This window comes from Mesoplodon densirostris, chromosome 4 (assembly GCF_025265405.1).
Source record: "Mesoplodon densirostris isolate mMesDen1 chromosome 4, mMesDen1 primary haplotype, whole genome shotgun sequence".
Classification (NCBI taxonomy): Eukaryota; Metazoa; Chordata; class Mammalia; order Artiodactyla; family Ziphiidae; genus Mesoplodon; species Mesoplodon densirostris.
The window spans coordinates 108,924,354-108,936,762 of record NC_082664.1 but is presented as its reverse complement, the minus strand read 5'-3'; the positions used below and the strand labels follow the sequence as shown (position 1 = coordinate 108,936,762).

General features: G+C 49.9%; 1 protein-coding gene across 4 annotated transcripts in view; it reads left to right on the top strand.

The window, feature by feature from the left end:
• Positions 1-12,409, top strand: part of ADAMTS17 (ADAM metallopeptidase with thrombospondin type 1 motif 17) — a 354,869-nt gene that overhangs the window by 62,724 nt on the left and 279,736 nt on the right. For all 4 annotated transcript variants that reach the window (XM_060096914.1, XM_060096913.1, XM_060096915.1 and 1 more), the window contains one exon: positions 9,400-9,572. In XM_060096914.1, the coding sequence (XP_059952897.1) occupies positions 9,400-9,572 (173 nt within the window). The remainder of the gene's footprint in view (positions 1-9,399; positions 9,573-12,409) is intronic.

Below are 12,409 nucleotides of genomic sequence, written 5' to 3'. Positions count from 1 at the left end.
CCCACCTTCTAAGTACCTCCTGAATCTATTTGCTTCCTTTCACTGGCAGTTGCCTCCTTTGTCTAGCTGTGGTCCCTATGTACCTGAGCTCCTGTAGTGGTCATCCAACTAGTGTCCCCACTTCCATGTCCCCCGGAATCTGTTCTACCCATAACAGCCAGGGTGACACATTGGAAACACAAGCCCTAGATGGCTTCCCACTGCTCTGGGGTTAAAGAAGAAAACCCTGAGCACATTGCATGTGACCCTTCAAGTGTACCCCTGCCTTATTGCTCAAGCCTCTTGGCCAGCCACACTCTTGGATCTGGCTCTTGGATTCTAGAACATGCCATGCTTTCTTCTGTCCCCAGGGCCTGTGTACCTGCTGTCCCCACTGCCTGGGCTGCCCCCGTCTCCTCTCTTATCACTCCCACTGATTAACTGTTGCTAATCCTCCTAATCTTGGCCCTTGTGTCACTTCCTGATGGAACCCAATCTAAATTGGAACCCCCTTCTTTTTATCCTGTCATAGTATTATCTATTCTTTGTTGCAAACATTTGTTAGATTTATAATTTTTATATATTCATTTGTTCATTTGATTAATGTTTATTCCTCCTAGGTGGTCACCTACATTGCCTAGCACATAGTAGGTTCACAATTCAATATTTGTTGACCAAATGAGTATCTTCACAATTTAATATTTGTTGACCAAATTGAGTATCTTCACAATTCAATATTTGTTGATCAAATGAGTATCTTCCCACCTCGCCCACAGACAGTAGTGCCTGGTTGCTTGGTGCCCGCGTGGCTCTGACCATGGGTGGAGAGGTCTGGCAGGGCCAGCTCAGCCTTCTTACCCCTGGCCCTGCTGCCTCTCAGGGTTGGGGGTGTGTGGGGGACACCTCCTGCCTAAGGAAGGGACTGATTTTGGACTCCAAGCTTGATCAGTTCTTCATTCAGGATCTTAACCACAAAAAACCCTATTTTCCACCTTCTTTGTAAGGAATTTACATGAAAAAAATATGCCTTTTATAAAAGTGACTTGGCCTTGGGGGAAGTTATTTAAGGAATTCATACTTGGAGAGCAAAACTTATTTTTTTCCTTTAAAAAAAAGAGAGAGAGAGAGAAGGCCATTATTTTTCAAGGATATTGGATTTATGCAGCTGCCAAAAGTTCACCTGGCTGGGAGTGCTTCTGCACATGTGGAACCCTCGTTTCTAGTCGAAAAGGTAGTTTTTTGTTTGTTTGTTTGTTTTTAAATAAGCTGACCCTTTGGTTGAAGAAAATAAAAGTGATCAGGAAATAATTTTTTTGGACCTGATAATTTTCTTGGAAAGTATGTTGTTTGTCTCTGTGTATGCAAACTTAAAAACGAAACTTGTTGTTCATGCTTCCTCCTCCAGTACTTTTCCCATGTTGACCATGAATCTGTAAGGTGCTGTCCTCAGGTCTTGGGATGTGGCGGTGATAGGTTGTTGGGAAATCTATGGCACACACTGATGCTTGCATTTCCTTCACAGGGCACCCCATTGATTGGTTTTTGTTAAAGATGACTCAGAATGAGGGGCAGCATTCCTGACTGTGGCAGGGTTCTGCGGTGTGGAAGTGCATATCCAATATCTTCATATTTCCATGGTGAAGAAATAAATCCTTATTTCTAGAACTGGGAGGAGTCCTTGAAGGTTGAATGAAATATAGGAATTAGTTTTAGGACTGACCCTCTCATTTTAGGCTATATCAGTTTGTGTCTAGTTAGGGGAACAGAAACTGTGCTAGGTATTTCTAATTATGAGATTTAACGCGGGGAATTGGTGACATCAGTGTCAAAATCTGAATGAGCAAAAGTGGAGCTGAGGTAACCCAGGTAATAGCTATCACCCCAGGGCTGGGGAAGGAAAAGAGAAAAGGCGGCATTTCCAAGACCACAGAGCTTGCAGCAGTGGTCTGTGGGGCTGGGGCTCAGTCCTGTGAGGGACATCAGACCACCAACGAGGTACAGCCCAGCAGGTGTCTCTATGGATGTACCTCTGAGGGAGATGAGGAGGCTTGGCTGGGAGTTCCCCAGGAGCTGGAGGCTAGAGCCACAGCTACCCAGTGCTGCTGGAACAATGCCACCCTGAGCTGAAACACAGGAGCCCATTCTCCCCATCTCCTGCCTTCCAGTCTCCCTCCAGCGCCCCCTGTTGGCAGAGCTGAACAGGAAGCCAGCTAGCAAGGGAGTCCAGGAAATAGTTTGCAGGCCCCCAACCCCAGAGTGGAGCACAGAAGAGAGGGCTGGGAGAAAAAGGGCAAATAACTGGTGCACAGGAAATGGATACCTTTCTGTTAAGTGGCACCTTCAACGTCATCAAGATCAGGCCCAGGTGAATTTTCAGAGTTCCCAACTCCCACCCTGAAGGTATTTTTATTACATCTCATGGCTGCTTATTTTGGAAGAGTTAAAGACAAAAGATAATGGGGCTATTGGACATGCAGTTGAAACCACACATCTTACTGTTTTTCATGCTCTGGCAGCGGTGGCTTTGGTTCCTTGAAAATGGGTTGGTGTGGCCATGGTGGGGGTGTCTGTACACAGAAATCTCGCTTGTGGCAACAATCGGTCTCTCCTCCAAGGAGTGTGACTGTCTGTTTTCCATCTTAATGAGAAACATTTGATTTCCATTATTCTATCCTGTGTGAAATGTCATTAATGTTTCATGGTTTAAATAGCTGATTTCATGTACAGTCATGTTTTGTGTTCTATCATATTTCTGATGATTAAAATATTCTGCCCTCTGGTATGATGGGAGGTTACATTGGGATGTTGAGCAGGAGTTATAAGCCATCCTCTTGAAACTGATATTTTTGTATAATTATAACTTATTGTTGCGTGATTGAGGATGTCCTTAGAGAAACTCTTTCATACCCCTACCCAGTAAGAAATGTCGAAGACAACAAGTTGATTGGTGAGCGTCTAGACTAGAGGTCCTGATCAGACCCTGTAGGGTGCATACAAGCATCCACTATTGGTTCTGGGTCATGCATGCAAAGTTTAAAAATTAGCATTTAGACCCTAATAGTTAACAGCAATAATAGTAATGTAATAATAAGTATAGAAATAAGACTAGCAGCATCATTTGAGTGTGCTTATTATATACCTGACCCTGTGTTAGTTTCCCCACATCCACCCTAAGAGAGCAGAATAATTATCCCCTTGTTTTAGAGATGAGAAAGCTTGCTCCTGGCCACCCAGCACGAGCAGACTCTACCCAGCTCTGTCGGATGTCACAGCTGGGCTCCTCACAATTAGAGTTGTCCCCTCCTCCTTAGGTGGAGGGAGTACTGTGTGAGAATTCAATTTTAGGACATTTAGGTTAAGTTCCTTGAAACTTAATCTTGTTATTAATTAGGAATTTCAAAGAGTTAAAAAAATTCACTCAACTAAGTGTAATTCTCGAATGTTCCTACTATGCACCAGGCAGTGCTCGGCACTTTGGTGGGTCCAGAGGGTGATGTTTGGGTCCTTAAGCTCACAGTCTAGCCCAGAAGGCGAGCATAGACCCACGTTAGACTATAACATGGATGGGAGTTTGGCGTTTGCAGGATTGCTGGGGAGCAGGGGATTCAGGGGGCATTCCAAGCACCTCAGAGTTGGCTGTCCAGGTCCTCCACCTGCAGTGGGCCATGGCGGGGTGGGGGGGGGTCACTTGGGCAAGCTGCATGGACCCCAGAGCTCCAGTCTCCTGCTTAGTCTGGTCTGAGAGATTTTCCTGTTCTCATGGCTACTTCTGTTTTCTAGTTTTGAATTAGTTTTTGATGTGGTAGGTACAGAAAAAAGAAAGTCCCATCCACGTGTCCTGCATGGCAGCACAGCCAGTTCAGGCAGGGGAGCTGTAGACCCTTGCGCCTTGGATGGGCTGTGCCACCGAGTGAACAAGGGGACTCTCCCTGCTGAGCAGCACCCCTCTTATTCCAGAAGCCAGTGTCACCATCTGTGCTCTCACCTCTTCTTTCTAACTCAGACCACCTGTCATTCCCCTCGGTTCTGCTGCCCCACTCTTGCCCTCCTGTTATGTTGGCTGCTGGGCCCTTGGTCCTTCTGGGTGCTCTCACTGCCCCCTCCCCTGTGGACTGAGGGATCACTTGAGGCTGCCGACTTGGAACACGCCGTGGAATTTCTTTGGAATTCCCTTTGATGAGTGTTTTTAATTTTCCATCCTTCAGTGTTATAGAAGGGACTGAGGGATCACTTGAGGCTTCTGATGGGATTGCCTTTGTCCTGCCCACTAGAGAGCTGGAGAAGACCCATGGTTAATGCAGCTAAAAGAATACGTGATTCTGGACTCTTCCCCGATGTTAAGGGTTCTGGTTGTCCACCGTGCTAGTGTGCCCAGGTGGGGACGTTCTTGATCTGGACCTTAAGTGCTGTGTGTGGGAAATGTTTATTTTTCTGGCTTGAATGACAAGTTCAGGTTGTCTGCATCTCCCTGTTGACTCTGTAAGCATGTTTGACACCTGCTACCTAGTTCCTAGTGGTGGAGACTCATCTTTGTCTTCTCAGCCTGAAGAGCCCAGTGCCCTTGGGCAGCTGTCTCCATTTCCTCCACCATGTCTGCTTTCCCTCTAATTTGCTTCTGCAGCTGGCAGTGCTCCTTTGGCACAGAGAGTAACCTGAGGTCTTCTCTGGTGATGACATTATAGAATCAGACATGCAAGGATCCTCCTTGTGCAGCGGGACGTAGAGTAATTTCAGGGCTGGCTTCCACCGTTTGAACTCTCACACCAAATATTTTGTGATTTATGCATTGGTTTTCCCTAGTGAATACCTAAATACTCTATTGTTGTTAAACTAAAGAAGTATCTATACTATATAGAGCTTGGCAATTCATAACTGAGCTTATTTTTTACTTTACCAAGAGCAAAACTAACAACTAACAGGAAATTTTGTATTTGCTCAGCATTTTCATCAGTCTCCAAACTCTTAGAATAAGTAATATATAATTTGAATATGCTAAAAGTACAACATTTAGAATGCCCTTGTTTTCCTCCTTGTCTTTTTCTCTCCCGCATCTTGTTCCAAACAAGATTCAGGGTAACTTGCATAAACACACACAACTTTCTTTTTTAATGGATAATTGAGGCAAAAGGAAAATAAATGTAAGAAAAATATGAAGCCAGAGATTGAAAATCTACCAAGTCAGCACCAAGCCCCAGCAATGTGCTGGCAAAAGAAACTGCTGGGCTGGACTTGGGAATGATCCCCAGTGTCTGTGACAACAGGAGAGGGCCTGGGGCCTTGCAGGTTGTGGTCTGTCCTCATCAGTGGGGTGAGGGCCGCCTCCCTTGTTCCCACAGTGGAGGGAGACAGCTAATGACCGAGTGAGCTTGGAGGGCCCCCAGGTGGCTGCATGCCTGCCTGGCCTGAACTTTGACTTCTCCTGTGAGGTCTAAATCCAGCACCCATGTTATTATGAAATTGGTGTTTTTCTTCTTGCTTTTCAGTATGCTTATAATCTGTGAGTATTTGTATTGATGAAACTTTGTTTATTAGGGTATATTTATGCAGTTCATGGAATTAAAGGTAAAAATAGATTATGGTTCTGTTCTCCCTGTAGGAAAGGAAGAACCATCAGAAGTGATGGCTGTAGAGCTTTGCTGGTGGAGGTGTTGCTGGGAGCAGGGAGAGAAGAGGAGGGTGAGCTTCCCTCCCCCTCCACCCCTGTTCCCATCTGCAGGGATAGGGAATGCAGGTCCTCGGTCTCTTACCTGCTATTACCCAATCCAGGCTTTTGGACAGACTGTTGAGCATCTTTATTGTTTCACTGCAGAAAGAGTGGTGCCTTTGTTGAGGGCTTGTTGCCCTAGACTTCACTGGAGTGGGTATTCAGTATGTGGCCCGGGCACCGCATTGCCTTTTGATCTCCTGAAACCCACCTAGCAGTGGGGGTCTGAATCGAGGCTTGGGGCCTCTCCTCTTGTGCTTGGGACAGGACAGAGCCCTGGGGTATGTGGGGGTCACTCTCCAGCCTAGCGTGGTTGTGGCGTGACAGCCCCAGTTAGCAGTCCTTGGTGAGGGGGGCTCAGGTAAGAGCACACATGGCCCGGGAGCTGGCTGTGTAGTTGCTGCTGTTGCTCAAGGGCCTGGTGCGAGTGGAGGCCATCTGAGCAGAAGGAGCCGTCACTGAAGGCTACTCCTCCTGGTCAGGCCCTGCAGCAGCCAAGTCGGTATACAGCATCCTTTGCCGCTGAGTTTTCTGTGGCCTTTCCCATCCCCATGTTTTTTTTTTTTTTTTAAATTTTATTTATTTATTTATTTATTCATTCATTTATTCATTCATTCATCCATTCATTTATTTATGGCTGTGTTGGCTCTTCGTTTCTGTGCGAGGGCTTTCTCTAGTTGCGACAAGTGGGGGCCACTCCTCATCGCGGTGCGCGGGCCTCTCACTATCGCGGCCTCTCTTGTTGCGGAGCACAGGCTCCAGACGCGCAGGCTCAGTAATTGTGGCTCACGGGGCTAGTTGGTCCGCGGCATGTGGGATCTTCCCAGACCAGGGCTCGAACTCGTTTCCCCTGCATTGGCAGGCAGATTTTCAACCACTGCGCCACCAGGGAAACCCCCCATCCCCATGTTTTAAGTTCAGACAACAGCGAGCAGCATGTTCGCACCCAAAGGCAATGCAGGCGGGAGTCAGAGCTGCTGGGTGAAGCCTGAGTTCGAGGGCCAAATTTACCCCTGCCCAGTGCTTGACTTCAGCTCTGTTATGTGGGAAAGAGGGATTTCACTCTCTCATTCATCCATGTATTCATTCATTCACTCACTCAAGCATGCATTCATTCAGTGAGTATTTACTTCATAACATGTGCTGGGCCTGGGGCTGGGGGCAGCGAAAGGGACAGATGAGGTAGTTGTAGTGCAAACCCTTTAAAACCCACAGAGCACCTGACCGTTGTGTTTCACCTATGACTGAGTGTTCTGGGCATATGTTAACGCGTAGCATTCTACCCTTTATGATACCCTGTTGATTAGCTCTCCAAGGTCCATCAGGAAGGGAAGGGCAGGTCTTCTTTGTTCCTACTTGAAAGGGTGATGCCCAGTGCATCGTCTGGACGTGTGAAGTGTCCAGGGGGCGATCTGCTCCTCTGGTGGGGAGTGCTGGGCTACCTTTCTTTTTTTTTTTTTTTTTTTTTTTTTTGCGGTATGCGGGCCTCTCACTGTTGTGGCCTCCCCCGTTGCGGAGCACAGGCTCCGGACGCGCAGGCTCAGCGGCCATGGCTCACGGGCCCAGCCGCTCCGTGGCATATGGGATCCTCCCAGACCGGGGCACGAACCCGTATCCCCTGCATCGGCAGGCGGACTCTCAACCACTTGCGCCACCAGGGAGGCCCTGGGCTACCTTTCTTGTACTCGCCTCCTACATGTTGAAGCTGGCCATCTCCCAGAGAACTGTCAGTAGTGCATCCTTCAGACCCTGCTAAAAATGCAGCTCTTTTCATACAGAAACCAGAAAATACAGACACGGTGGGAAAACAAGCAGTCAGTGTGGGGAAGAGCTGCAGAGGAGTTCATGAGTTGGGATGCTGAGAGATGGGCAATAAATCCCAACTTTGGGAGGAGCTGAGGCACAGTTTGGCTTGTGGTCACCTGGGAGAATGTTGGTGAGCTCGTTATAGCAAAGCTGCTGCTTGGGTGGCCCTTTACTTCTGCTGCTTTAAAATGAGGGTGACATGGCTCATCACAAATTCCAAGCTGGCCAGGTTGGCCTGATCCAAGCAGTGAGCACCCGGCAGGCATGCTGAGCCCAGGATTTGGAGGTCACCCATGGTCCACCTTCCTTGTGTTCCGAGAGGACCTGTTGGTGAATGTGGGTGTAGGTCCAGAGAGAGATCCTCAAAGAGGGGCTTCTTTCATTTTGGCCATGTACAAAGGCAGTACCATCTGACACCTTACCTTTTATCTTAGAATAGACGCTGCCTTCCCGAATTCGATTCCGAAGGCCTGGAAGTCTCCATGGGAGGTGGGCCTGGCTTTGGGGAGGAGGGAACCACCCTGCAGGTTGACAAGACATATATAGAGATTTATATCTGCTTCTCTCTACATCACTAAATAATCTTCACAGTTGTACTTTTCATGGCTGCCTGCTGTTTTACCGTTGTTGGCTTTCTCTGTGGTTGGATTTGTAGGTTGTTTTTCAGTTTGTCTCACTGCACGGACTATTCTTGTTTGTACACTATGACCCATATTTCAGTTTTTTCTCATAGTATGCATCTTTGGTTCTGGAATGATTGGATGGCTGTATGAGGGCAGTTTGTGCATATGTGGGTTGGGTTTACTGCATGGAAGTTGTAGCAGAGCTGGCTCCCGTGTGAGCTGGTATAAAGATGGAAAAAATAGCTATCAAATTAAGGAACTGCCTTTTTATTCACATTCGGATTCTGAAAGTGCACGTTATTCATATCAACCTTTGATGTTAGTCAGAGGCGTTTGCACCCACAAATCTGTATGTCAGTCCTCACATGGCAGTTTGAGCATCCAGACATCCTGACGTGGGCTCAAAATAATGACCATAGCTGTTTAGAAAGTAAGATCTTCTAGGAAATCAGTTGATCTGAGGGGAGTCAGTGGAGGATTACTTACTGTTTACTAATACCTTCCCTGTGGTGAGGAAAGAACAAACTCCAATCTTGGCCTGGATGTGTGTGTCCTGTGATTTGTTGTTGTTGTTGTTGTTTTTGTGGGACGCGGGCCTCTCACTGTTGTGGCCTCTCCCGTTGTGGAGCACAGGCTCCGGACGCGCAGGCTCAGTGGCCATGGCTCATGGGCCCAGCCGCTCCGCGGCATGTGGGATCTTCTCGGACTGGGGCACGAACCCGTGTCCCCTGCATCGGCAGGCGGACTCTCAACCGTTGCGCCACCAGGGAAGCCCTGTTTTTCTTTTTGATGATGCTTTTTTTTTTTTTTTTTTGAAATACTGCTTTTGTGCCTGGTAAAGTTTGTAGCTCCTTATTCGTGACTCTTGGCGTGGTCTCTGGACTGCCCTCTTTCAGGCCCCTGCTCATCGGCCCAGCAGTGGGTCATGGTGCTTTCAGAAAGACTGGGGGTCTGTATCATTAACCCTGCCCGTTGGGCCCAGGCTTCCTTTTCCTCCACAGACTGTGCTGTTCTCCCCATTCCCTGCAGGGACAGGTTTTCTATTCTGTAATCTTCGGCCCCATCTGCCCCATCACTGCCACAGTGGATGGGCGTGACCCTCGTGACATCTGGCCCCCAGGCATGCAGGCTCGGCCGTGGCAGCAGAGGAAAATGGACGCTGGGCCCGGCCACTGGCCAGGGAAGACTGACCATTCTCTTGGGGAGGCTTGATGGAAGGCCTGTTCACTGCGTGGACAGGAAGCCAATACACTAAAGGGCTGCACAGATATCTCTATTGTTTTCTAGAAAAGAAGAAGACGAGGAGGGGCTGGCCGTCACGAGACTGGCGGGAGCGGAGGAATGCCATCCGGCTGACCACCGAGCACACAGTGGAGACGCTGGTGGTGGCTGATGCTGACATGGTGCAGTACCATGGGGCCGAGGCCGCCCAGAGGTTCATCCTCACTGTCATGAACATGGTGAGTCCAGGACCAGCACCTGACCAGGGGTTTTACTTCCTCTTGGACGAGCGCTCTGCATGTGGGTGCTGGCCATCTTCTCCTGGGGGGTGGGGATGGGGACATACACAGCCTTGTGACCCCTGGGCAACACAGAGCGCAGGAGGTGGGAGGTGCCCCCAGGGAGAGGCCTGACTCGCCAGCCTGGGCTGGTGTGGGGTCAGCGCCTGAGCCTGCTCAGTGATGGGAGTCTGCCCGCACTCCTCAGCAGCGGCCTCCCAAGACCCTTTCTATGGGTAAATGCCCCTCCACGGGGATTCAACGCCAAGTCAGTCGCTGCTCTAAGGAGCCAACAGTCTCATAGGAGGAATCAAGATCAGACTTTAATATAAAACAAAGCTTGTCGTGTGCAAGGAAGAGAGATTATCTAGTTGAGGGAACCAAGGAAGCAACCTGTGTCTACATCTGATTTGTTGAATGAGGAGTGAGGGAAACCTTCACTCGGTGGGTAGGTTGGGGAGGGACCTCATGCCTCAGATTTTAGATGCAGGTGGTTGTTTGCACAGAAGGATGTTTGTGTGCATCCCAACTCCACCCATCTATCCACTCTCCTAACAAGCATTTTTGAAGACCTCCTGGCATTGTGTTAGTTGCTGGGGGGACAAATGCAAAAAGACCTGGTCCTTCCCTCAGGAGACAGTCACAGATGGATGGAGTGTCTGTGTTTCAGTAGACATCTCTACTGGGTGGAGGGCTGGGGAGTGATCACCCCACAGCATGGAGGCTTCATGAAAGAGCTGACCCTTCAACTGTGTTTGCCAGGTGGGGGAGCGGTGGCAGGTCATGCAGGAGATGCTGCAGGAGCTGCATCCGGGGGAGGGCAGGTGGTGTGATGTGGCTGCAGCAGGGAGTGGAGCAGCCTTAAGGTGGGGACGTGCATAGGGTCAGGATGTGGTCGGGGGGTAAGCCATCCCCAGGAGCGGGGCCGCCGACGGGGAGGGGAGAAACGTGTCTGGAGCGAGGTTTGGAAGAGCAACCCCAGCAGTTGCACTTGGGTGGATTGGAGTGAGAAAGGCAAGAGGGAGCACTGGAAATGGAGTGTGTGAGGAGAAAGGGTCTGAACTAAGGGGCAGGAGTGGGGATGGAGGAGGCATTCATGCAGAGAGGAGGATGTGCTGGGAGGAAAGACCCACAGGACTTGGTGCCTGGCTTGGAGAGGCAGGAGGAGGAGGCGAGAGAAATCCAGGGGACCCCTGGGATATAACCTGGGTGGCTGGGTGGATGGTGGGCCACTGGATGGGAAAAGAACAGAGCATTTGGGGACACAGCGAGGAGTTCTAGTCTGGACAAGCTGGCTTCGAGTTCCCCACGGGAGCTCAGGATGGAGGGCCTGGCTGGAAGTAGGGACTGGGGCTGACTGGTGCACAGCTGGGAGCTGCAGCTGTTGGCGTGGCCAGCCATGTCCAGGTGGAGCACATCGGGGAGGAGAGAAGCTGCCCACAGATGGCCCAGTGGAGTGCCAGTCCCAGGGGGCCAGGCAGAGGGTGGGGAACTGGCAGAAGGGCAGACAGACTGGACAGCGGTTGTCCCTAAGGAAAGAAGTGAGAGGTGCAGGAAGGGAGTGGTTAACAATGCCAGACGCTGCAGCCGGGTCCCCGAAGGAATAGCTTTAGGGATTGTTGGGGGTGGCAGCTGGGTAGGGGCAAACTGAAATGAGACCAGGAAGTGAAGTAGAAACAGCATCGCAGAAGATCTTGGCTGAGGGAGAGAAGAGCAAAGAGCCTCGCTAGGTGGAATCAGGGTCCAGGAGGACTTTGGAGAGGGGAAGGGGTCAGGGATTACAAGTGTGGGGTTTAGGCCCAGACAGGCCTGGACCAGGACTCCTGCTCTGAGCACAGAGCTGGCTGGCAGTGTCAGAACCGCTCTGAGCTGGCTCCCCCTGCAGGAAGAGCAGCAAGGCAGGGGCTTAGCCACCCCAAGGGCCTTGTGCCTGGCTGCGAAGGCACGTAAGGCTCATGGAAAGAGAGTGAGAAGAGAAGGCCAGTCCCTGGGCTGTGCTGCGGGGGGCGAGAGATGGCTGAAGGCAGCCCAAGGTCAGGGAGGCTAGAGACATCGCCAAGGTCACACAGGAAGTCACTGGTGGGGCTGTGACCATCAGGCTAAGCCTGTCTATAACTGGCCACAGGGAAATATATGGTTGTGAACCCTACCCTGGGCTAATGGGGGTGGCAAGCCTCATGGCAGTCCTGGCCCCTGTGAAGACAAGACTCTGGTACCTTGACCTCTGTCAGGGTGACTTGCCAGTGCTTGCTTTCGGGACACGTATCAATTTGCAGGAAATTCCATCTGTCTGGTCCGCACGCCCTCAGACAGGCCATGCTCTAAAGCTGAGGCTGCTTTGGTGGTGCGTGGAGATTAGAGTCTTTAAAGTGAGTTACTGTTTGGACCCGCAGACCTCCACATAGAATGGGCTCTTCTGCAAAGCAAACGGAGATGTGGACCCCCTGCGGGACTGATCCAGGACTTATCTGTTTTCAAGACGTGGGTACAACATGAGGCACCTGGTCACCCTCCCTTTCAAAGTCATCTACTCTGGGGGTTCCATTAACTTCTTTCCTTCTTCCCTCCCTCCTTCTTTTCCCCCTCCCTCCCTCCCTTCCTTCCTTCCTCTCCCTTCTTTCCTTCCTTACTTTCTCTTTCTTTCTTCAGATTTTTTAAACTTGTGCTTAAAAAATACCATAAAATTTTCTCTCTCACCCACCTTTTAAGTCTACAGTTCTGTGACATTTAGGTTCATTCACATTGTTGTACAGCCATCATCACCATTCATCCCCAGAATTCTTTTTGTTTTGCAAAAC